Source organism: Pezoporus flaviventris, unplaced genomic scaffold, assembly GCF_033815535.1.
Source record: "Pezoporus flaviventris isolate CSIRO_AGI_PZ_B2104156 unplaced genomic scaffold, CSIRO_AGI_Pfla_v1 ptg000071l, whole genome shotgun sequence".
NCBI lineage: Eukaryota > Metazoa > Chordata > Aves > Psittaciformes > Psittacidae > Pezoporus > Pezoporus flaviventris.
The window spans coordinates 689,611-710,506 of NW_026892619.1; the positions used below are offsets into that span (position 1 = coordinate 689,611).

The 20,896-nt window shown below is 62.0% G+C and overlaps 2 protein-coding genes and 1 long non-coding RNA gene across 8 annotated transcripts in view; 2 read left to right on the plus strand and 1 right to left on the minus strand.

Annotated features, from left to right (window-relative positions):
• The first annotated feature begins 556 nt into the window (after positions 1 to 556).
• On the plus strand, positions 557 to 3,257 carry CUNH8orf58 (chromosome unknown C8orf58 homolog). Of its 2 annotated transcripts, none has more exons than XM_061472565.1 (5): positions 557 to 607; positions 2,127 to 2,650; positions 2,750 to 2,822; positions 2,907 to 3,010; positions 3,083 to 3,257. In XM_061472565.1, the coding sequence occupies exons 1-5, from the start codon at positions 565 to 567 to the stop codon at positions 3,164 to 3,166; spliced, it is 828 nt and encodes a 275-aa protein (XP_061328549.1). In that variant the 5' UTR covers positions 557 to 564; the 3' UTR covers positions 3,167 to 3,257. The 2 variants fall into 2 exon arrangements, with proteins under 2 accessions (XP_061328549.1, XP_061328548.1); XM_061472564.1 differs by lacking the exon at positions 557 to 607 and adding an exon at positions 1,459 to 1,621.
• A 590-nt stretch (positions 3,258 to 3,847) lies between these two features.
• Positions 3,848 to 6,449, plus strand: LOC133279140 (uncharacterized). 2 transcript variants are annotated; one of them, XR_009746786.1, is made up of 3 exons: positions 3,848 to 3,891; positions 4,768 to 4,887; positions 6,070 to 6,449. It is a non-coding gene; the product is annotated as an uncharacterized LOC133279140 (long non-coding RNA). The 2 variants fall into 2 exon arrangements; XR_009746787.1 differs by having other exon boundaries at positions 4,786 to 4,887.
• Positions 6,450 to 7,604: 1,155 nt separating this feature from the next.
• Positions 7,605 to 20,896, minus strand: part of BIN3 (bridging integrator 3) — a 33,826-nt gene continuing 20,534 nt past the window's right edge. For all 4 annotated transcript variants that reach the window (XM_061472386.1, XM_061472387.1, XM_061472385.1 and 1 more), the window contains 3 exons: positions 13,453 to 13,594; positions 11,573 to 11,707; positions 7,605 to 7,785 (listed from right to left, as the gene is read on the minus strand). In XM_061472386.1, coding sequence (XP_061328370.1) covers positions 7,639 to 7,785; positions 11,573 to 11,707; positions 13,453 to 13,594 — 424 coding nt within the window. In that variant the 3' untranslated portion in view covers positions 7,605 to 7,638. The remainder of the gene's footprint in view (positions 7,786 to 11,572; positions 11,708 to 13,452; positions 13,595 to 20,896) is intronic.

The following is a 20,896-nucleotide window of genomic DNA, read 5'->3' on the forward strand; positions in this document are numbered from 1 at the left end:
CCGGGCCCTTTGTCCTGCAGGGCTCAGGTGGGCTCTTATCGCTGCTCTCCTCCCTTCGTGCCTGTTTGCACGGGGATGGGCTCTGCCGCTATCAGCAGCTCCCGGCCGAGATTAGGAGAGCACCGACCCCTTCCCACGTCCACATCCCACGTCCCACGTCCCACATCCCGGTGGGGACAGCCCAGCCTTGCTGCCCGACCTGTGCCTGGGGTGTGCTGCAGCCCCCGTGCACCCCCAGCTCGCACCATTGAGACGCGGGATGCCCACAGCCCTTTGCTGGCAGATATGGGGGGGCTGCCCCGGGGGTCCCTCCCCTGCCAGCCCCGAGCAGGCTCCTGGGGTGCTCAGCGCTATCCGGATGCGGTAGCATGGGGCTGGGGGCAAAGGGGCTGCTCGGGCAGGGGGCGGCCGCACCCCCCTGCCCCGCCCCGCCCCGAGCCCTGCCCCATACAAACGGCGCAGGAGCAGCGGGGCCGCCCCGTCCGCCCTGCCCGGTCCTCCCGGTGCGTCCTGCTCGGTTCCAGCTCCCCCTGCCCGGTCCCGGCTTAACCCCCCCGCTCCGGGATGCTCCGCCGCCGCGGAGCCTTCAGCGTGGAGCCGCTCCGGGGTGAGTCGGAGGCCCCCGGGCATTGGGGACCCCCACGCAGCTTATTGGGGGGGGGTCCCCAACCTGGGATGCTCGTGCAGGAGGGATGCTCAGGGGTCCCTGCTCTGCGGTGTCTGTGCTGGAAGGGGGGCCTGGGTGTCCCCGGCACCCCCGATTGATGGTGTTTGTGCTGAAAGGGGTCTTTAGGGGTCTCCAGACCCGGATTCCTGTCCCCTTGCTAGGAAGGGCCCAGGGTGCTGGGAATTCAAACCAGGTTTTGCCTTCCACTGTTGTGCTGAGGGGTCTGTGCCTGCACTGGGGTCCCTTCGGGGCGCCCACAAACCCATGGCCCACCCACCCCTGTGTGCTCTCAGCTTGGGCTATGGTGGGACAGCCCCCCGCAGCACCTAACTCTGGGTCTGAGGATGTGTGTGGGGACCCCCTGAGTGGTTTTCAGTCCTGCCAGTGATATGAACCCCTTGTGCCCCTTCCCTCCCTCTGTGCCCCCCATCCCGGTGGCAATGGGGTGGGAAGCAGCCCCATAGCACATGGTGCCACCCGGGACTGCCCATGGGAGCTGGGTGTGTGGGAGCCGCTGGCCCACGGCATTGCTGGAATTCGTTGCTGCTCAACGCCGGGATTGTCCCTCGCAGCATCCCGGATCCGACCCCATGTGAGAGGCTCCAGCCCCGGGGTCAAGCGGTTTGGTAGGAATTTGGGATCGAATCCCCCCCAAGCCCAGAGCGGGGTTCCCCGATGCATCCGGCACGGGGCTGTCGGCTTCCCGGTGCCCAAACAACCCAGTGGGGTGGGAAGGGAGCCCTTAACCACCGGCTCAGCCAGTATCACCGATCCCAAAGCCTGCAAGGAACCAGTTGGGAACCAGTCCTGTAATGAGGTGCCTCTGGATCCAGGGCCTGTCTCCGGCTGGGGTGGTTATAAAAGGGAGCGCCGGGAAGCGCGCCCGGCACTCGGCTCCGGCGCTCGGGATGTGGGGTGGCTCCCGCGCCGTCTGGAAGAGGAGGTTCAGCTGCTGTGAGTGCACGGGGGGGGTCTGGGGGGGGGCAGCTCAGTTTGGGTGCCCCGGGGGTGCCAAAGCTTCGCTCCCCACCTCCATGAGCCCCTTTCTGCTGTGGTTGGGCCGGGCTGGAGCCGAGGTCCCTGTTGATGCGATGGGGGCCGCATCCTGGTGGTGCCCCCCGTGCTGTGGGGGTGAATGTGAGGAGCTGGGGGTTCCTGGAGCCATCCCACGGTGGGGGAAGGATGGAGCCCGTGGCCCTGCTGTGTCTGGCGCCGAGTACGAGCAGGGTTTGGGGGATCAGGGTGCAGAGGACGGGCACGGGGCCATGTTTTGGGGAGCAGCATCGTGCTGCCCTCCTGTGAGCACCCCTGTCCGTGGGGACCCTCTGGACAGGAGTCCATGGGTGGTGGTGGGGGTTGATTCGCTTGGGGAGCGCGGCTGGAGCCGCTGTGGGGCTGTGAGCGGTGGTGGGGCCGTGCCCGGGGCCCCCCCAGTCCCACCGCGTTCCCTCGCCCGCAGATGGTCCCTGGGAGGCGGCAGAGAGCTGCGTGGTTCACACCTCGGCCAGCGTGTACCGGCGGCTGCAGGAGAGCCCGCGGGGGGGGCTGAGCACCCCCCGGCCCGGGGGGCAGCTCCTCAAGTGCGAGTCGGAGGACTCCGGGCTGGAGATGGGCAGCACCGAGCATTCGCCGTCCCCCCCCGCGGGCTCCGAGAGCCGCTTCCCCCTCGATGGGCTCGCACCGGAGCGGACCCCGGGCACGGAGCCCCCCCGCCTGCCCCACAGGAGGCTGGCGCAGCGCAGCCGGAGGCAGCGGGTGCTGGGGCGAGGGCACCGCGGGGCCGCGAAGCCCCCTCGGGAGCCGGAGGAGGCCGCAGCAGAGCACACCGGGGATGCTGCACCCAGCGGGGCTGAGCCGGGGCAGGGGCTGCGGTACCTGGAGCACGTCTGCCAGATGCTGGAACGCTTGGCCAAGCTGCAGCAGGACAACCGGCTCCTGCGGCAGCAGGCCGAGGGCACCCAGAGCACCCGCCCGGACGCCACGGTGAGGGCCGGCAGCAGGCGGGGTGCGCAGGGAGCGGGTGATGCTCTGCGGTGGGAGGGGGGTATCGCAGCTCACTTCCATGCGGATCCTCACCTCCAGCACAGCCGGGATGCAGCCGTGTGGAAGGGTGAGAGGTTCCGGCCGCGCTCCTGCTCGGACAGCCAGGCTGCAGGTGAGCAGGGTGGGATGCGGGGGCTGTGGGTCCATGCCCCGTGGGACCCCCCCAACCAGCTTTATGCCCCCCATCCCCTCGCAGCCCCTGATGCTGCCCCGTGCCGCAGGACGTGGGGGTACTCGGCCAGCTCCCCCAGCCTGCTGGACCCCACCGACAGCGCGGCGGCTGCACCAGCACCGGACAAGGTAACGGCTGTGGGGTGACGGGGCGGGGGTCCCATGGGTGCCCCCCCCGCTGACCCCGGTGTCCTCCCGCAGGACGGGCGCTCGCACTGGGGCCGGGTGAAGGCGCTGCTCACCCGCCTGACCCGGCGCTCGCTGCGAGGGGGCCGCTGCAGGTAGGGCCGGGGGGGGGGCCCGGTCCTGCTGCTGCCAATGGATGGAGGAGCCGCGCCGCGCCCATTGCGTCACACCCCCCGTATGACGTCACACCAGCCCGGGGCCGGCCCCCGGCCCGGTTCCCCCCCCCCCCCCTCACTTTTACCCCCCAATAAAACTTTTCACTGCTAAAGAGACGGCTTTTGGCCGGGTGACGTCATGTGTGTTGGGAGGTGACGTCACTCCCAACGCCGGCGTGACGTCACTCCAGGACGCGTCACCACCGCATCATTTCCGACCGCTTTTTTCCGCTCCTTTTGTCCTCCCGGCCCCACTCCCATCACCCGGTGCCAGCGGCGCCGAACCCCCCCCTCCGCGGGTCCTCCCCTTCCGGACCCGCTCCATGGGGCAGGACGGCTCCGGGGGGGTCCCGCTGCCTTGGGGGGGGGCTGAAGCTTGTCCCTCCCCACCGAGCGCCGCCGGAGGGTGGAGAACGGGGTCCCGAGGGGCTCCGCTGTTACCGGCGCTGCTGGGGGGGACGGGACGGGGAGGGCTTCTCGCACTTGAGGTGCGGGGGACGCTGCTCCGCCGCTGAGGTTTGGTGCTGGTGGAGCCCCTCTTCGTGCCGTCGGGGCTGCGCCGTGCGGGGCCGGTTACCGCAAGATGCCGCTGGAAGCTGCGCTCAGCCCCCAGGGCATCCTCGGAGCATCCTCGGAGCATCCTGCATCCCACCGCTCTTCCCGGGAACGGTGAGTGCTCATCCTTCCCCAGCACTGCAGGGTGAGGGGGTTCTCTGGGAGCAGGACGGGGGGATGCTGGAGGGGTTTGGGTTCCTGGATCCCTGTTTCCCCCTTCCCAGCGGTGAAAAGAGGATGCATATTTAACCTGCCAGAGGGGAGACTGGGACAGGATCTTGGGCAGAAGCAGCTCCATGTTGATTCCATGACCCTTCCCTCATCCTCCCCTGGGGAGACCATAGAATCATGGAATAGTTTGGGTTGGAAAGGACCTTAAGATCATCCAGTTCCAACCCCCTGCCATGGGCAGGGACGCCTCACACTAAACCATGGCACCCAAGGCTTCGTCCAACCTGGCCTTGAACACCGCCAGGGATGGAGCATTCACAACCTCCCTGGGCAACCCATTCCAGTGCCTCACCACCCTAACAGGAAAGAATTTCCTCCTTATATCCAATCTAAACTTCCCCTGTTTAAGTTTGAACCCGTTACCCCTTGTCCTGTCACTACAGTCCCTAATGAAGAGTCCCTCCCCAGCATCCCTATAGCCCCCCTTCAGAGCCTGGAAGGCTGCTCTGAGGTCTCCACACAGCCTTCTCCTCTCCAGGCTGAACAGCCCGGGGTGAGGAGCAGGAGGGATTCGGGGAGATGCTCAGGACGGGGATGGGTGCCCCTGCCCTGTCCCCTGTGCTTTTGGAGCACTGAAACTCACCTGGGCCAGACCTCGGGACACGAGGCCCTTTCCTAGTGGTGCTCTGGCCATGCAGTGATTGCTGGGGGTGGGTGTTTGTGGTCAGGGAGGCCCCAGCACCACGGCCATGGGCACCGCTTTGGGGTGAGCGGCTCAGAACCAGCTCAGATGCCCTCAGCGCTGCTCTCTGCCTCCAGCCCCCTCTGCGATGCCAGGGAGATGCTCCAGCAGCACCCGCCTGCCCCATGGGATGCCTGACCCCATAGGAGGATGCTGAGGATGGTCTGGATGATGCCGATTCTGCTTTTGGGATCAAGGTGAGGAGGAAGATGGGGTCTTGGCATGGGGGAGCAGGGGAAAGCTCCCAAGCACCCAACAAGGACAACTGAGGTGTGGATCCAGGCGTGTGCTGCTCCTGGCAAGAGTTCATTCACCCCGTTTTGGGGGAAAGAGCATAGGTTTTGGTGCAAGCTGTCAGTTGTATTCAGTGCTGGACTGGCTGTGGGATGGCATCTGCAAAACCTGGCCGGGGGCCTCGTTCCCGGAGGGAATGTGGGCTTTGGGAAGGAAGGCATGGTCAGGATGCTGCAATGTGACTGAGTTCGCTGCCTGTGTCTGCTCAGTCCCTGCCGGGGCGGAAAGGGGATGCTGTGCTCATCGGCCTCATCCCGGTGCTGACCTGGTCCTGCTGCAGTGGCCATTCCCGTGGTATCCAGATGGGAGCAGAGTTCGCAGCGCTGGGGTCGAGCTTCCATCGGCGCAATCCCTCTCTGGAGCTGGAAGGACAGCAGGAGGAGCTGATGGCACAGAGGAGCGGGGCTCCGTGGCTGCAGGGGACAGATGGGTGCTGCAGGAGATGGAGGAGGCAGGGTGCTGGGGAGGACGCAGGGGGGACGCCAGAGGGCTCAGGTGGGTTTAACCCAGCAGATGCTCCGCAGGGGTCTGCAGAGCACCCCGTGGCACAGCGTGGTCCTCGCACGGGCTCGGCTCCTGCGTGGCAGTTAAATAAAGCATCCCTGCTCCGGGTAACCGTGGCAACCGGGTTTATTTGGCTTAGACCTGGCCCAGCATGTGATGTGGTTGGGAAGGAACAGCCGAGGGGAAGGGAGCTCTTGGCTCCATCCCAGCAGCGACCGCATGGGATGCAGAATGCGGCCCCGGGATGCTCTCGCTGTGTCCCTGCAAGTGGCCTGGGCACTCACCAGGCTTTCCGTGCCCCGATGGGCTCTGATTCCCCCCCATCCAATCCTGGCAGCAGGGAGGCTTTATGGGGGTTCAGCTCCCTGCTTCCTGCCGGGATTCCTGGGGCACCCTGAGCACTGTTCCTGCCATGCCCCAGGGTCTGCTTTGCCAGTCTCAGGTACTGGTGGTGGTGATGGTGACAGAGCCAAGGGGGAGCCTGGCGTCCCTGGCGCAATCGCACTTGTCCTGGGAGCATTCGGTGCCGCTGCTTTGGGGCACTTGGACTCCTCCGTCCCTCACCCACGTCTGTGTTGCAGCAGCCCGAGGCTCCGGACCCAAGCCCTGGGATGCTCTGGATGCTCTCTGAGCCCTGTGTCCATGGGGACCGAAGGAAAGAGGAGCTCCCGGGTAGGTGCAGGGATGATGGGCACGGTGCAGCCGGTGCCGTCAGATGGTGCAGCGGGTGAGGAGTCCTGCTTCCAGGGATGCTGCTGCCTCCTGTCCTGCTCTGCATCTCCCCCAGCACCGCGGTGCTGAGCCTGGGCAAGACACCAAGGAGCACCCAACTCATCAGGGAGACCAAGGCACGGGGTAAGGCGGGATGAGATGTGCCGGGACGTGGGGTACCACGAGCTGCCGTCACCCCCTCTCCTCTCTTCTAGACCAATGGAGCAGCACCCACAAGGTCTCCACCAGGAGATGTCGCACAGCAGGGACGCGGATGGCAGCACGATCCCCACAAGCCTGTTTCATCCCAACCTTCCTGGGGAGATGGGATCCCAGGCCGGGCATCCCTAGGGATGTGCAGGGTTTGCTCTGGCTGGTTTGCATTGAATAGAAACCTCTGAAGCAGGGAATTTGGTGTGTATTGGAGGCAGGCACTGGGCACCCAGTCCTCCCAGTGGGATGCTCCACTTGGGGGCAGCCTGGCCGGGTTAGGATGGAGGGGTACACGCAGGTGCTCAAGGGGAGGCTCTGGATGTGGCTGTGCCCATAGAGCATCATCATCTCCGTAACAGTCCTCCCTGTGCCGGCTGGGGCTCCACTCCCCTGTATTTGATGTAAGTCTCTGTTCCTCGGGTTCTTCCCTGCTCCCCAGGGGCTGCTCGCTGCCTCCTCCCTCCCCGTCTCCCCCCGCACCCCCAGCGCTGGAGCCCATGGGACCCCCGGCAGTGGCTGTTGGGGGGCTGCAGAGGGCAGCAGCGGCGCGGCGCTGGCTCCGGCTCCCAACCACGCTCCGCTGCGCTGCCAAGACCTTTATTGGAGACCCCCTGTGCCCCCCGGCAACGAGGGGCGGCTCCGGGACCCCCTCCCCGTGCTCCTCCCTGGGTCTGCGCCTGCCCGGGCTGCGTTTCCCTTCTGCACCCCTGGCTCCTGGGGTACCCCTCAGCGGGCACCCCCTGCACCCCATAGCTATGGGGCAGGGCCGCTTTGTCCCATTCCTGCTTAAACCAGAGCCTCTGGAGTGCGGCATCACCTGGTGGTTGGCAGGGAGCCGTGGAGGTTTCGTCCCTCCCTCCCCGTGCCTCAAAGTGTGGGGGTTAAAAGCTTTCCCCTCCCCTAAGGCACAAACTGGGGGCAGGAGAGCCCCCATCCTCCTGCCTGACCGGGAAGGGGCTGGGCCGGCTCCTGCCCAGGCCAACAGGGCCCAGTGCTGGGGCAGCAGCGGGTGGGTGCCTGGGCAAGGCCGGCAGCCCCCAGCTCCCCGCTGAACCCCCACAGGAGGCACAAATCCCCGCAGGGCTGGATGCTACCAGCGGGGTGGGGAGGGCAGGGGCAGCCCCGCTGTGCCCCCCCCCTTCCCCAGGTGCCATGGGGGGGGATAAAGGGGTTAACCCCCCCCGAGTCCATCCCTGTGGGGAGCAGGGGGGAGGCCTCGCCCCCGCTCAGTCGTCGGCCACGATGGAGAGAGCCCTGAGCTCGCTGAGCTTGGCATCGTTGTCGCGCTCGCGCTGCTCGTCGCTGAGGCCGCCCCGGTCGATCTGCGCCGTCAGCTCCCCAAAGATCTTGTGCATCTCGGTGTAATAGACAACCTGGAGGGGGGAAAGGGGAGAGGTGTGGGGGGGAGCAGGGCCGGGGCTGGGGGGGGCTCCTCCTCCGAGAGGTGCAGCGTGGACGGAGCCAGCCCCTCGCTCGGGCGCTGCTGGTGCTAAAATAGCTCCCTGCCATGTGTGAAACTTCCCCCTCCCGTTATCACAGCTCAGTGTGGTTTAGGAACGCGCTGCCCTTCCCTGCCCGTTCCCATCTGGAGCTGCGTGCACCGGGCTGCCCCCAGCCCCTGCCAAAGCCGGGGTCCCCATCGCCCATCACCGGTGCCTCGGGATGGGAGCAGCCCCGCAACAGGTCCCCGCTCCTGGCACAGGGGCACCGGAGCATCAGGCCTGGCAGCGCCGTCCCCTGCACGCGGCAGGGGGAGGGGGTTTAATCATGTGCTAATTAACAGCACCAATTAACGCTGGAGCCGGAGCCAGGGGGTCAGCGCAGGCAGATGGCACCGGGCTGCTGGCGGGTGCCAATGCAGAGCCGTGGTGCTGTGCCCCACAGGAGGAGGGTGATGGGGAGGCCTGGCCCAGCACTGGCAGGGAGGGATAGGGGAGTGCTCCCCAGCATGAGCCAGCGTGGCCCCCATCTCACAACCAAGGCTCGGGGGGCACCCGGGATCAGCCCCAGCATCCCCAGTTTGGAGATGCGGTCTCCATGGAGACCAACTCCCCTCATCTTGCTCAAAACGATGCTTGTTTTGGGCAGGGCTGAGGGGCGATGCTGGGGACCCCAAGCTCCTGCACCCCCCCCCCTTTCCCCTGGGTCCATCCGCACCGCAGCGCAGCAGGGGCTGCTGCAGGGCCGGGTCTCCCCACGCCGTGGGTGCTGGGTGATTCAGTGCTCATTTACACAGTGACTAACGAGCCCTGAGCAGGCAGGCGTGGGAAAGAGCCCCCCCCGCCCCACTGCAGCCGCCCCCCTGCAGCCAGGTCACCCCAAAGCACCCTCAGCCCCACGCGAGCAGGAGATGCTGAGTGTCCTGGTAACTCCCATCACCACCATAAAACCCCTTCCCAACGCCATGGGGGGCACAGATCCCGGCGGGAGGGCTGCCGAGCTGGGTGCCGGAGCTCTGGAGCAGCCCTCCTGTCCCTCAGCCCCATCCTGGTCTCAGCTGGGCTCCCTTCAGTCATACATGGCCACCCGGTGCTGCCAATTCTGGCACCGAATTCCAGGTGCACTGAGATGAAGCTCCCGGGGTGGCAGCGGGAGCCCCTTCCCCAGGGATTGCCCCCAAGCCCGCCCCGTATCCAAAGCTGAGCACACGTTTTGGGTGCTGCCCTCCCCACCACCCACATGCCAGTGGGAGACACAGGGTCCCCAGGGTGCTGCAGGCTCCTTGGGGATGCTCTTCTCCCCCAGCAGACCCCAGTGCCTAACAGCAGCACTCATGGTGCATCGCCATTGGGTCTCCTGTGCTTCACCAGCGACATTCCACAGGGATTGATCCCCTGAGGCTTTCTCCCATCGCTGCCTCTATGGCTGGGGGGACGCACCCCAAACTGATGGGCACTGGTGCCGCAGCAGCGGGGTCCTGCTGCGCGCCGCTCAGTACTTTTCCAGCCGTGGATACCATATGCTCCGTCCCCGTCCCATCAAATCCCATCTCCAACTCGCCTTTGAGATGGAGCCAGCAGCCCCGATCCACCTGTCCTGAACTAATCCCGCTGCAGGACACGGTGTTCTCCTGATTCTCTATGGACCACGCCGGCCGCAGCCGGGCAGCGCTTGTGTTTATAGCAGCCCTGCACCAAACAAAGCCCGGGGCTGCTGCCAGCACCCGCTGAGGCTCACCCCAGCCTGCCCCAAACCCCAGCTTCTCCCCCCATTCCACTGCATCCAGGCGGGTATCGTTTGCCAGCTGGAAGCAGCGTTCCAGCGCTCACACCACACCAGGCTCCAGCTCTCCCCCTTTCATCTTTATGTGGCCACTTCAAAGCCCTCAGCCAGGGAATTCTTTGCCTCCGCTGGCCCGGGCCCGTGGGTGGACACAAGCATTCGGTGTTGGATGGATGCTACAGCCCCTGCGAGCCCGGAGGCAGCCGGCACCGGCCACGCTGCGCCATGGGAACCCGGCCGCCCGCGGCGCCGGGCCCGGGGGCTCCTTGGGTCACAGCCATCAAACTGCTGCTCCGGAGTGCGGAGCCATGGAACGGGCTGGGATGAAGGCAGCTCAAAGCTGCCCCCATTGCAGGGGCACCTTCCACTGGAGCAGGGTGCTCCATCCCCTGTGTCCAGCCTGGCCTTGGGCTGGACCAGTCACCTCCCATCACCTCCTCACCCCTGCGGATGCTCCCGGTGCTGCTCCCGGTACCTTGGGCAAGTCGCTTCCCTTTTCCTATTTACTGCAGCCGCCTGCAATAAGGGAACACCGTGCAGTGCCCAGGCTCCTCAGCTGGAGCAGGACACGGCCAGACCCCAGCCTAGGCACAAAGAGCTCCTTAGGGAAGTGCTGAGCTCTCCTCCCAGCACTGGGAATGCCGCTGTGCTGGTGCATCCCTGCCCGGGGGTGGAAGGGTGCAGCCAGTGCTGGGGAAGAGGGATGTGGCGGGGAGGGCGGGATGTGACGCTGCAGCATCCATCTGGGACCAGCTTTAGTCTGGCCCACAGGAGAGGCAGCAGCCTTGTCACAGCGCTGCCTGTCGGGTGCTAATGGGATTTCCTGACCGATCCCCTCACCTGAATAAGGAGGAGGGTACGAACAGGGAGCCTTTCAGACAGCTCCCTGCTCCCCCGAGCCCCCCCCCGGCAGGAGCCAGCACAAGCAGAGCACAGGGGACATCCCGGCCAAGGACAGGGGCAAAGGGAGCTGCCAGGGGATCACAGCACCCGGACGGGGCGGGCGGCAGTCGGGATTCAAAGGCTCATCCAAACAAGCCACCCACAGCAAGCGGCTGCGAGGGCTTGCAGGGCTGGGGGCAAGAGCCAGAGGGACTTTGTGGTGGCTCCAGGGAGTCTGGTTCCCTGGGCTGCTGGAGCAGGGGCCGGGAGCAGTGGGAGCAGCATCCCCAGGCACCATCTGGAAGGTGAATCAGGCTCAGAGGGCCCCCAGTGCGGGCTGAGGAGGAACTCGTGCTCCCTGCACCTGCTCCAGTGGAAGGTTCCCCTGCCCGGGGCTGGGGCTGGGGCTGGAGGAGCTTTCGGGTCCCTTCCAGCACAAACCATCCCGTGATAACCCTGATTCCATGGTGCCAGACCTTCGAAGCGGGATTAAATCCCAGCCACGCTCTTCTCCAGCCTAAGGAAAAGGGTGAGAGGAGGAGGAAGAGGAAGGTGGAGGGGCAGCAACAGGGCAGGGCAGAAAGCTGGAGGGTGGAAATGAAAGCCAGCTGTGGTTAATTTAGGCCACCCCTTCCTGCAAAGCCACGGCACAGAGCTTACACAGCAGCCTCCTCCATTCGCCAGCACACAGCAGCTCTGGTTACCCAGAATCACAGAAGTCAGGTTGGAAAGGGCCTGAAGATCATCCAGGTCCAACCCATGGGCAGAGACAAAAGAGACCGCGAAGATGGGCCCTCAGCATCTCAAGCAAGTTCCAACCCTGAGCTCAGGATCTCAACGAGACGACAAACCCAGCTGAATAAAGCCATCGGATGCCAGAAGATAACGTCCTGAGAGGCAATCCCATGGGGCAGGGATGTCGTGTCCCTGGCAAGAGGCAGGTCCATCTAAACCAGCCCAAACTCCCCCGGGGCTGCTGCAATGGCAGCCGGCACTGCGGGTACCCCAGGGGGGACGGGTGCCACCAGGGCCACCCAGGGCAGGACAGGGTCTCACCTGCGCCCGGACCAGCGCCTCGAAGCTGGGTTTGAAGTAGTCGATGCGGCTGCTGTAGAACTTGGGCATCTCCTCCAGGAGCTGCTTGTTCTTGGCTTCAAAATCCTCCCTGACCGGCCTCAGCTCCTCACGGGCCTGCACAGGAGAGGGGATGGGGAGTCAGGGAAAGCAGCTCTCCTTTGGGGGGACCTGCAGCAAGGCCACCCCACGTCAGCAGAGCACTCTGCTCTGACCCTGGGACAACCAGCAACCAGCTAAGGGAGCCTGGTGGGACCAACTGACCAGCAACAGAGATTGATGGGATCCACGCAACCACGACCTTGGTGGGACCAAATAACCAGCACCAGACTGGTGGGATCCACGCAACCACCACCTCGGTGGGACCAAAGGACCAGCAACAGAGATCAATGGGACCCAAATGGAGGCTTACGGAGCCTGGTGGGACCAAGCTCTAGGCCTGGAAACCAGGGCACACCTAAAGAGGCTTCTGCAGGGATCAGGAGCCAGCCCGGTCATGGACAAAACCCAGCCCCAAGCTCCACCAGGCTGCAGAACATTCCCAGCCACGTCCGTGTGCCCTCACCCTGCCATTCCCAGGAGCATCACCAGAGCATCCTGCCCCCTCCCTCATTTTCCCTGCCCGTGACCTTCAGCTCCGCGCTGCCTTCTTTAAACAGAAGCGTGGGGAGAAAGGGAAATGTCTGGGAGCTGGTGTGGAAAAGGGCAGGAGGGGGTGGGCTGTGAAATATCAGAGCGGTTTCAAGCCTGCCACTTAATCCCGGTGCCATTCCAGCGGGAGGGGGACGCGGGAGAGCCATGGAACCGCGCCTGCTCCGTGGGACAGCCCAATGGAGGTGGCAGGGACAGAGCTCCAGGCTTGGCCAAGCCTGCAAGCACATCAGGTGTGAGCAGGTCTGGGAGGGAAATGCACCACGAAGCCCAGCTGGGCCGGAGACTGGCAGCAAAGCGGAGATGCAGATGTGCAGCGCAATGCAGATACCTGGATGAGATGATCCCATTTCCCATCAGATCTGACCCCAGGGTCAGGATTGCTGAAGGCTCCTGCAGGCATCGAAGCCCATGCAGTGGTTGGACAAGATCTGGTTTTGGGGGGAGGGGAATTACAACTCCCACAAGTTTGTGAAGGGAATAACCCAAAGCTGCTTCATCAGCAGGACAAAAGCATCCCTGGTTTCCAGCGCCAGCTTTAGCGAGCCAGGCTAAGGGGAGTAAGCTGCTTACTGTGAAAGCAGAGGTTTCTTTTGTTAGGGGCTATTCTTTAACACAAAACTCCGTTTCTGGGGGGAAATCCATCAGAAAAGCCACGTTCTTTGCTGCCGAGGAGTCAGGGAACATCCTGTGGGAGCGGCGGATTTGGGGAACAAGATTGAATGGGGCGAAGCTTTGACGGAGAGGAGAAATACATCAGGATTTCAGTAGGATGTGGGAGAGAAAGGAAGGCGGCCGAGCCTCCCCGGAACCAATCCCTGCGGTTTGCCAAGGCGAATTCCCTGGAGCAGGTGGCAAGCAGAAAGCTGGAAACTCTCTGATCTTCCCCCTTTTCCCACCCAGCTGCTCGTTCACACATGGAGGTCAGGGGGACCCCCCCCCGCCCCGTGCATTGACCTCCTTCAAGCATCCCTCCCGCCTCCCATGATTCCATTTTAGTCTGGAAAACGGGCTTTTTCCCTTCCTGAAGTGCTGGAATCCACGTTTCTCTTATCAAGCTCCCTATTAGAGGGATTTTTGCACCCATAAAAGACATCCTTCCAGACCGTTTTGCTTCCTGCAGGCATGGCATGGATGTCAAGCACCGAGAGCTATTCCCTGGCTTTCCCAGTATCCCTGCCTGTGTTGTGGTTCCGGGAGCGTCCCGGTACCTGGTGCAGCTTGGCCAGGACGGGGCCGGTCCTCTCCTTCTCCTCGTACTTCTCCACCTTGGACTGGAGGCGCTTGTAGTCCTGCAGCGTCTGCTCCCGGCGCTTCACAGCCATGTTCAGGCTGGGGAACACGCTGCTGAACCTGGAAAAGGCACGGGAAGGGCTCTGAGGAGGGATATCCCGGTTGGATGCAGCAAGGGCCCGGGGGGAAGCCCCAAAGAACGCAGGATTGAGACCCAAACCAGCAACAGGTTTAAAGAGAGCTTGTGCCGAGCACAGAGGCTTTCACTGCGCGCTCCCAAGAGGCTGGGAGAAAGGGTAACTCGGCTGTGAAACCTTGCCAGGGGCCAGGGGTTGAGAGGGGAGCTTGGGATTGCTTTTCCAAAGGGCAATCCCTGGCCAAGGGTGTGCTTAATAATATTATTATCATTAATTATTAATAATATTAATAACAAAGTAATATTAACAGTAGTAGCAATGAAGCCAAGTGTGCAAAGCCTGACAAAAGCACTCTGACGGTCCCAACCTGCAGCTCACTCCTCGTGCCTCTACCTTACACATTTACCATCAATTCCCTCTTTTCCACAGTTCCCCCCCCTCTCCTGCAGCTCCTGTATTGAAGAGCATGGGGAGCTGCCCTAGCTGGGAGGGGGGCACTGACTTAACTCCGCAGAGAGGAAACAAACACCGTTCCCTCCATAGGGACCGAGCCGAGTCCATGAGGAATTCCCCCGATCCCATGTCCAGAAAAGGAATGAAGGGGCAGAGTTGTTGAACCCAAACTGCAGGAGAAGTCAATGTGAAGCGCAGAATAAAGAGCACCTTGGGTCGGGGGATGATGTTGGTGCTCCTGAATGGGGCACAAGAGGGAAAGCCACGACCTGGAGCGCCGTTCCCGACTCCCAGACCTCAGTAAATGAGATCCTAGTGGTGCTGGGCTCTGGGTTCGCACGGAATGGATCGCACAACCTCTGGATGCATTCATTTAACCTCCACTCATCATGGGGTCATTTGGGGGGGTCAAGGCCAGGAACTGGCTGTGGGGAATGCAAAGGACAAATGGGAGGAGTGAAGGAGAAGGGGGGATGGTTGTGTCCATGCATTTGTGCCCAGGTGCAAGCACCGGCATCCGAGCATCCCTCCCTGAGAGAAGCAGGGACGCATCCCTGCAACCCTGCTGCCCAAAGCCACCCAGGCTGCTCCCTGCCCAGGCAAGCAACGCTCTCCGGATGCTATTCCCCCTCTCAACAAGAGGCTGTTGCATGAGGAGCAACCTGGAAAAGTCATCAGGGTGCTGGCCCAGCGTCACCCCGCGCCCAGCTGCCCGCGAGCAGACGCTGCTGCCCTGACATTGCTTTTTATGGTATCCACACAGAGCTCCCATTATGTCCCAATGCACGTCTGGGCTGTGCTGGGCTCCCATGGACTCACCAGCTCCTGGGGCTGCTGTCAAATACCTCCTGCCTCTACGTAAGGGCCAAAAATACGCTGGGATGGGCAGCGAGGGCTCTGTGGGGAAGGGAAGGGGTCTCCTCTGTAGGTGCTGAGGCGCTGGCACAGGGTGCCCAGAGGAGCTGTGGCTGCCCCATCCCTGGCAGTGTTCAAGGCCACGTTGGACACAGGAGCTTGGAGCACCCTGCTCCAGTGGAAGGGGTCCCTGCCATTGGAACTGGGTGAGCTTTAAGCTCCCTTCATCCCAAACCATTCCGTGACTCCATTACAACCCCACACGGCAGCTGCGGGTGTCCCGGTCCTTCAGCAGCAGCGGGACCAGCCCAGCTCCTCAGCACCACCGATGGTGCCCGCGCTCTCCCCCGAGCCCCCCGGTTTGATCTGCACCCCGGATGAGCTCAGCTCACGCAGGGAAGGATGCTCCTTCCTGCGCTGGTCCGGACTGAGGCCGGAATCCCTCCCTGTGAGTTCCCCAGCACCTCTGAAACTGCCCTGGAGCTCAGGGAGCAGCGTTCCCGGCCCCTGCTGAATCCTGCCCTTGTTTTTTGCCCTGTGTGTCCAGAAATAGGAGCTCGAGGCAATGCCAGGGGTGGCAAACACGCGTGGAGGGCGACAGCGAGGGCCTGGCTCCCGCCACTGCCAAGCTATTCTGATGGCTTAATAAAGAGCTGCATTTCACACGGCAGCCCCAGTGTCTCCACAAGCATCTCATGCATGTTATTTACGAATGCTCCTCGTGCAACGCCTGCCCCAAAGGCTCCACAGAGCCTCCAGGAGCTGCTGCATCCACGGGCACATCCCTCGCCCTCCAAACCCCGCTTGTGAGGATCCCAAAGGTCTTCCAGAGCCCTTGGCTGAGCGCAGCAAACCCTCCTGGAAGCCTTGGTGCCAGCGGAGAAGGGACAAGGACCATCAGTGCGCCATGAGCATCATCAGACAGCATCAGCCCCGCTGGAAGCGATGTCTGAGCAGCAAAACCCAGGCTGTAGCACTGGGGAAGGAGCAGGGGAAGCCTCATGAGCAAACCCCTCCTCGTTTCACCCATCCATTCCCTCTGCACATGGAGCAGGGACAACGCCTCCCGTTGCAAATCACTCCAAGAACCCCCCTGCATTCAGTGATGAACCCAGCTCCATCCTCTCCATACACCCCCCCCCCCCAGCCCCTGCTTTTATAGGGAATGCGAGGCTGGAAGCACCCAAAACCCCAGCACCCCCGCTCCGCTCCTCCAGGCTTCGTCACTGCAAAGCAAAGCAAACTGAAGCTGACCTAAAGGCACCGTGGTGGGCTCAGTGCTGAGAGCAGAGAGCAGGGAAGGCAAGGCAGCAGCGCAGGGCGTTAGAGCCCCCTGCCCCGCCAGGAAAGCTGCTTGCTCAATAAGCTGCCATCGTTCCCTGTCACTTTTTAGGGAAGGGGATTACAGCACAGGCGGCTTAAGAGGAGCAGGTGAGGGGAGGGATATGGGGATCAGGGGAGCATGGAGCACAGAGCACGGAGCACAGAGCATGGAGCATGGAGCACAGAGCACAGAGCATGGAGCACAGAGCACGGAGCACAGAGCATGGAGCACAGAGCATGGAGCACGGAGCACAGAGCATGGAGCACGGAGCATGGAGCACGGAGCATGGAGCACAGAGCATGGAGCACAGAGCACAGAGCATGGAGCACAGAGCATGGAGCACGGAGCACAGAGCATGGAGCACGGAGCATGGAGCACAGAGCATGGAGCATGGAGCATGGAGCACAGAGCATGGAGCACAGAGCACAGAGCATGGAGCACAGAGCATGGAGCACGGAGCACAGAGCATGGAGCACGGAGCATGGAGCACAGAGCATGGAGCACAGAGCATGGAGCACAGAGCACAGAGCATGGAGCACAGAGCATGGAGCACAGAGCATGGAGCACAGAGCACAGAGCATGGAGCACAGAGCACGGAGCACAGAGCACGGAGCACAGAGCACAGCCTCCCTGCTGCCGGGGGGTGTCCCGGGATGGGAGCTCAGCCTTGGAAAACTCACCCGGAGTCATCCGGTCACCCCCCAGCACCCACTGCCTCCTCTCCATCCCTGATGCTCGCCCCACGGCTGCCTCCAGGCCCCACTGTGGTGTCGGCAACGCAAGGGAGCTGCGAGGGCTTTGGCACAAGGGAAAAGCATGGAGTCATGGGATGGGTTGTGCTGGGAGGGAGCTTAAAGCTCATCCAGCTCTGCCACGGGCAGGGGCACCTTCCACTGGAGCAGACGTGGCCTTGAACACTGCCAGGGATGGGGCAGCCACTGCTCCTCTGGGCACCAGAACCAGCCCAGCTCCCTCAGCCTGGCTCCAGAGCAGAGCTGCTCCAGCCCTAAAAGTAAGGGTAAACCCTTTATTTCCCCATTCCCACTGTCTCAAGCACTCCCATTGGCAGCCCCATGAGCTGGACTAAGCTGGTCTACGAGTGCGCTCCTCCTTACAGATAATGGCTGGGATAATGAAAGCAAAAGGAAGCGGACAGGATCTATGGCTGGCCTTGGACAAGGATAAAAAGGAATCACAGAGCCGGGGAGCATGAGGTGCAAACGAAAGCGACGGCGAACGGGACGAGGAGGAAGCCTGGAGAGGCACAAGGGCGGCTCGGCCGAGGCCGGAGCATCTGGGCTATGCTGGGGGATTCCTGCCATTCCTCAGCCGTGCCCACACGTCCGTCCCGGGCCCGTCCACCCACCAGGAAGGGGGAAATTGAAACCAGCCCTTCCTGGGGAGGAGAGGAACAGGAGCGAAGGGGCCGGGACACAGCAGCGAGCTGGGATTAGGCGGTGGCGGGAGGGGGCAGCGGCCATGTGGGGAGCTTTGAGCACCAAATCCTCATTAGGGGCTTCTTAAGGACATGAAAGCAGCTTTTCCTGCTTCCGGGCCCCGGCTCCCCTGCGGCTGCTCCGGGCCGGCAATGGGATGCCAGGGAGGGAGCACGGTAACAGCAGGGGTATGGGAGGAAGATGCTGCCCCCCCTTCCCCGCCCCATGGATCGTAGCATCACGGAATGGGTTGGGAGGGACCTCGAAGCTCATCCCACCCCACGCCAAGCACCGGCTGCTGTCCCTGACACATGGCTCCAGTGGAATGTAGACACTGGTCTATGGGAACAGCTCCAGGATTGGACCTCTGGGATTAACACCAGCCCCAAGGCACGGCACCCAGGCAGCAGCACCCACTGCCACCCTGGCCAAAGCCTCTCCTTGTCCTGCAGCAGCCCTGGAGCTTCAGCTGCAGGAGCAGGACCATGCTCCGAGCCGAGGCGATGGGCAACCACAACATCCCGACCACACCACCCTGATCACAGCATCCCGACCATGACATCCCAATCACAACATCCCGACCATGACATCCCAATCACGACATCCCGACCAAGACATCCCGACCATGACATCCCAATCACGACATCCCGACCACAACATCCCGACCACGACATCCCAATCACGACATCCCGACCACGACATCCCAATCACGACATCCCGACCACGACATCCCAATCACGACATCCCGACCACGACATCCCGACCAAGACATCCCGACCAAGACATCCCGACCACGACATCCCAATCACGACATCCCCACCATGACATCCCAACACTCGGGAAGGTTCAGACAGCTCCAGTTTGTTAAACTGCTTCCTTCCTTAGGCACTGACACAGCACGGGTAGCACCAAGGCTGTAGCCCTGCCTTCAGCTCTGGGGCAACAGCACCAGAGGGACCTGGAGCTGATGGAGCGAGGCCAGAGGAGGCCATGGAGCTGCTGCGAGGGCTGGAGCAGCTCTGCTCTGCAGCCAGGCTCAGAGAGCTGGGCTGGGTCAGCCTGGAGAAGAGAAGGCTCCTGAAGGGGAGGCCTGAGAGCAGCTCCAGTGCCTGAAGGGGCTGCAGGAAACCTGGAGAGGGGCTTTGGGATATAAGGGGTATGGGGACAGGACAAGGGAATGGCTTTAACCTGTTCAAGGCTAGGATGGAGGAGGCTTGGAGCAAGCTGCTCTAGTGCAAGGTGTCCCTGGCTGTGGCAGGGGGTTGGTACTGAATGAGCTTTAGGGTCCCTTCTGACCCAAACCATTTCATCATTCCATGATTCCATGACAGTATGCAGCCTACCCCTAGTCCCTGACCCATCCAAAACACCTCATTGCTCACCCAAGCCCCAGTAAAGAATGGGAAGAGTCACATAAAACCCAGCTGCTTTTCTCCCTCTTTTGCCCCAAATGCCCTGATCTGGAGTGAATTCAAGCAAGCATCTCCCCATCAAGCAAGCATCGACCCCTCCTGGCCCCCCCAGCTCCTTGCCCAACCCTCACTGCTATGGGCAAGGGCTCACCCGGGCCCTGCTCCTGCCCTGCACTGACACAAGTGATTCCCAGACAAAGGCTTCCTGGGGCTCAGAGCCGAAGAATCCGGGGTGCCCACAAGGAAAAGGCCTGGAACAATGCACGCCTCCACCCTCCACTGCTGCTTTCCTTTACATGCCCCAGCAAACAAGCCTGGGTTTGTCTGCATCCTACCAGCCCTGGACAGCTGAATGGAGATCCAAAGGCACATGTGCCTCTGATTACACTGATGATAATTGCCTGCATTAAACTTATCTGTTTCTTTGACTCATAAAACTACAAGAGACCACCAGTGAAGATGTAATAAAGTGCAGCTGCTGGAGCAAAAGCCTCTTTTCTAGGTCAAAGCCAGTTTGGGAGAGGCCAGCCTGGGCGAGGGGAAGCGATACCTCAGTGGGAATAAGAGCAGCTCCTCAAGGCAGCTTTCACTAATGTGGAACTTCCATCCCAGCAGTGTTGCTGGGGTTTATCTGCAGCAGGACAGGGGAGGGGCAAGCTCTGCGCTTCTCTCCTGCATCTCATTAGCCTCAAAAGGGCCCTTGGGCTCCTCCGAAACGGTCCTGGCTCCACAACTCCTCCACGCACACTCGCAAGGAGGCGGAAAGAGGGAAGGGAAGGGAAGGGAGTTTTCCTCGGCGTGGAGGTGCAGCCCCTCTAAGCATGAAACCAAAGCTGTTTAAGAGCACACAGCAACTGCCAAAGGGCAGGAAGGGAGAAAATACCCTGAGTGAGTCCCAGTTTAGGAGGCTGGACAGAACTGCGGACACTGGGAGGTGGCCGGGTGCTGAGGGGCACATCCTGATGCTTCATCAAGCACCAACACAGCAGCGGGCAGATGAGCATCACCTCATGAGGTGAAACCTCCCAGCCCTGCTCTAGTGGAAGGTGTCCCTGACTGTGGCAGGGGTTGGAACTGGGTGAGCTTTAAGGTCCCTTCCAACCCAAACCAGGCTGGCATCGATCTTGCATTGCTGCCTCAAACCCCTTCTCCACCATCTCCATCTAGAGCATCACGAGCCAAAAGCTGCACAAAGGCAGGGTAAGACATCAGCAACGTGGAAATGGCTTTATTGCCTTGAATTGAGTTTAAAGCAGAAGGCAGGCTTTGCAGGGAGAGGTATTATCCTTCATTGCATCAACTAACACAAGTTGGGGAGGAAAAAAACAACAGGAACATTTCAGAGACACAAGCCCTTCTTCCAATTTGAACAGAATGCTGGAAGAAACAGTTAATGTATCTTTCATGAGGACAATCTCGATAATAAGCAACACAATTCCACAGCACAAGCCTGCCTTTTTTCTTTTCTTTCTTTTCTTGGTTTCTTTCTTTCTTTCCCCCCCCCCCCCCCCCCAAATGAAGCATTTCTGGTCGTGGAGAGACGACCGAGGCAAGGCTTGAGTCACCCAAGCATCCTCCGGCTAGCAGCACACCGTAACCTCTTGCACTGAGCGCTAGATGAGCTCTTCCTTTCAGGTTTGGGCAGAAACAACAAGCAAACAAGCAACCCAGCCACCCCGGCTGTGTCAAAGCCGAGCTCAAATTGGTACTCAGCAATTTGCACCACTTACTGTCATATTAAAGTCATTTGAGTTTATTTTCGCTCGCTCTTCTCGTACCACAACAGCGAATCTGAGGATTTCAGC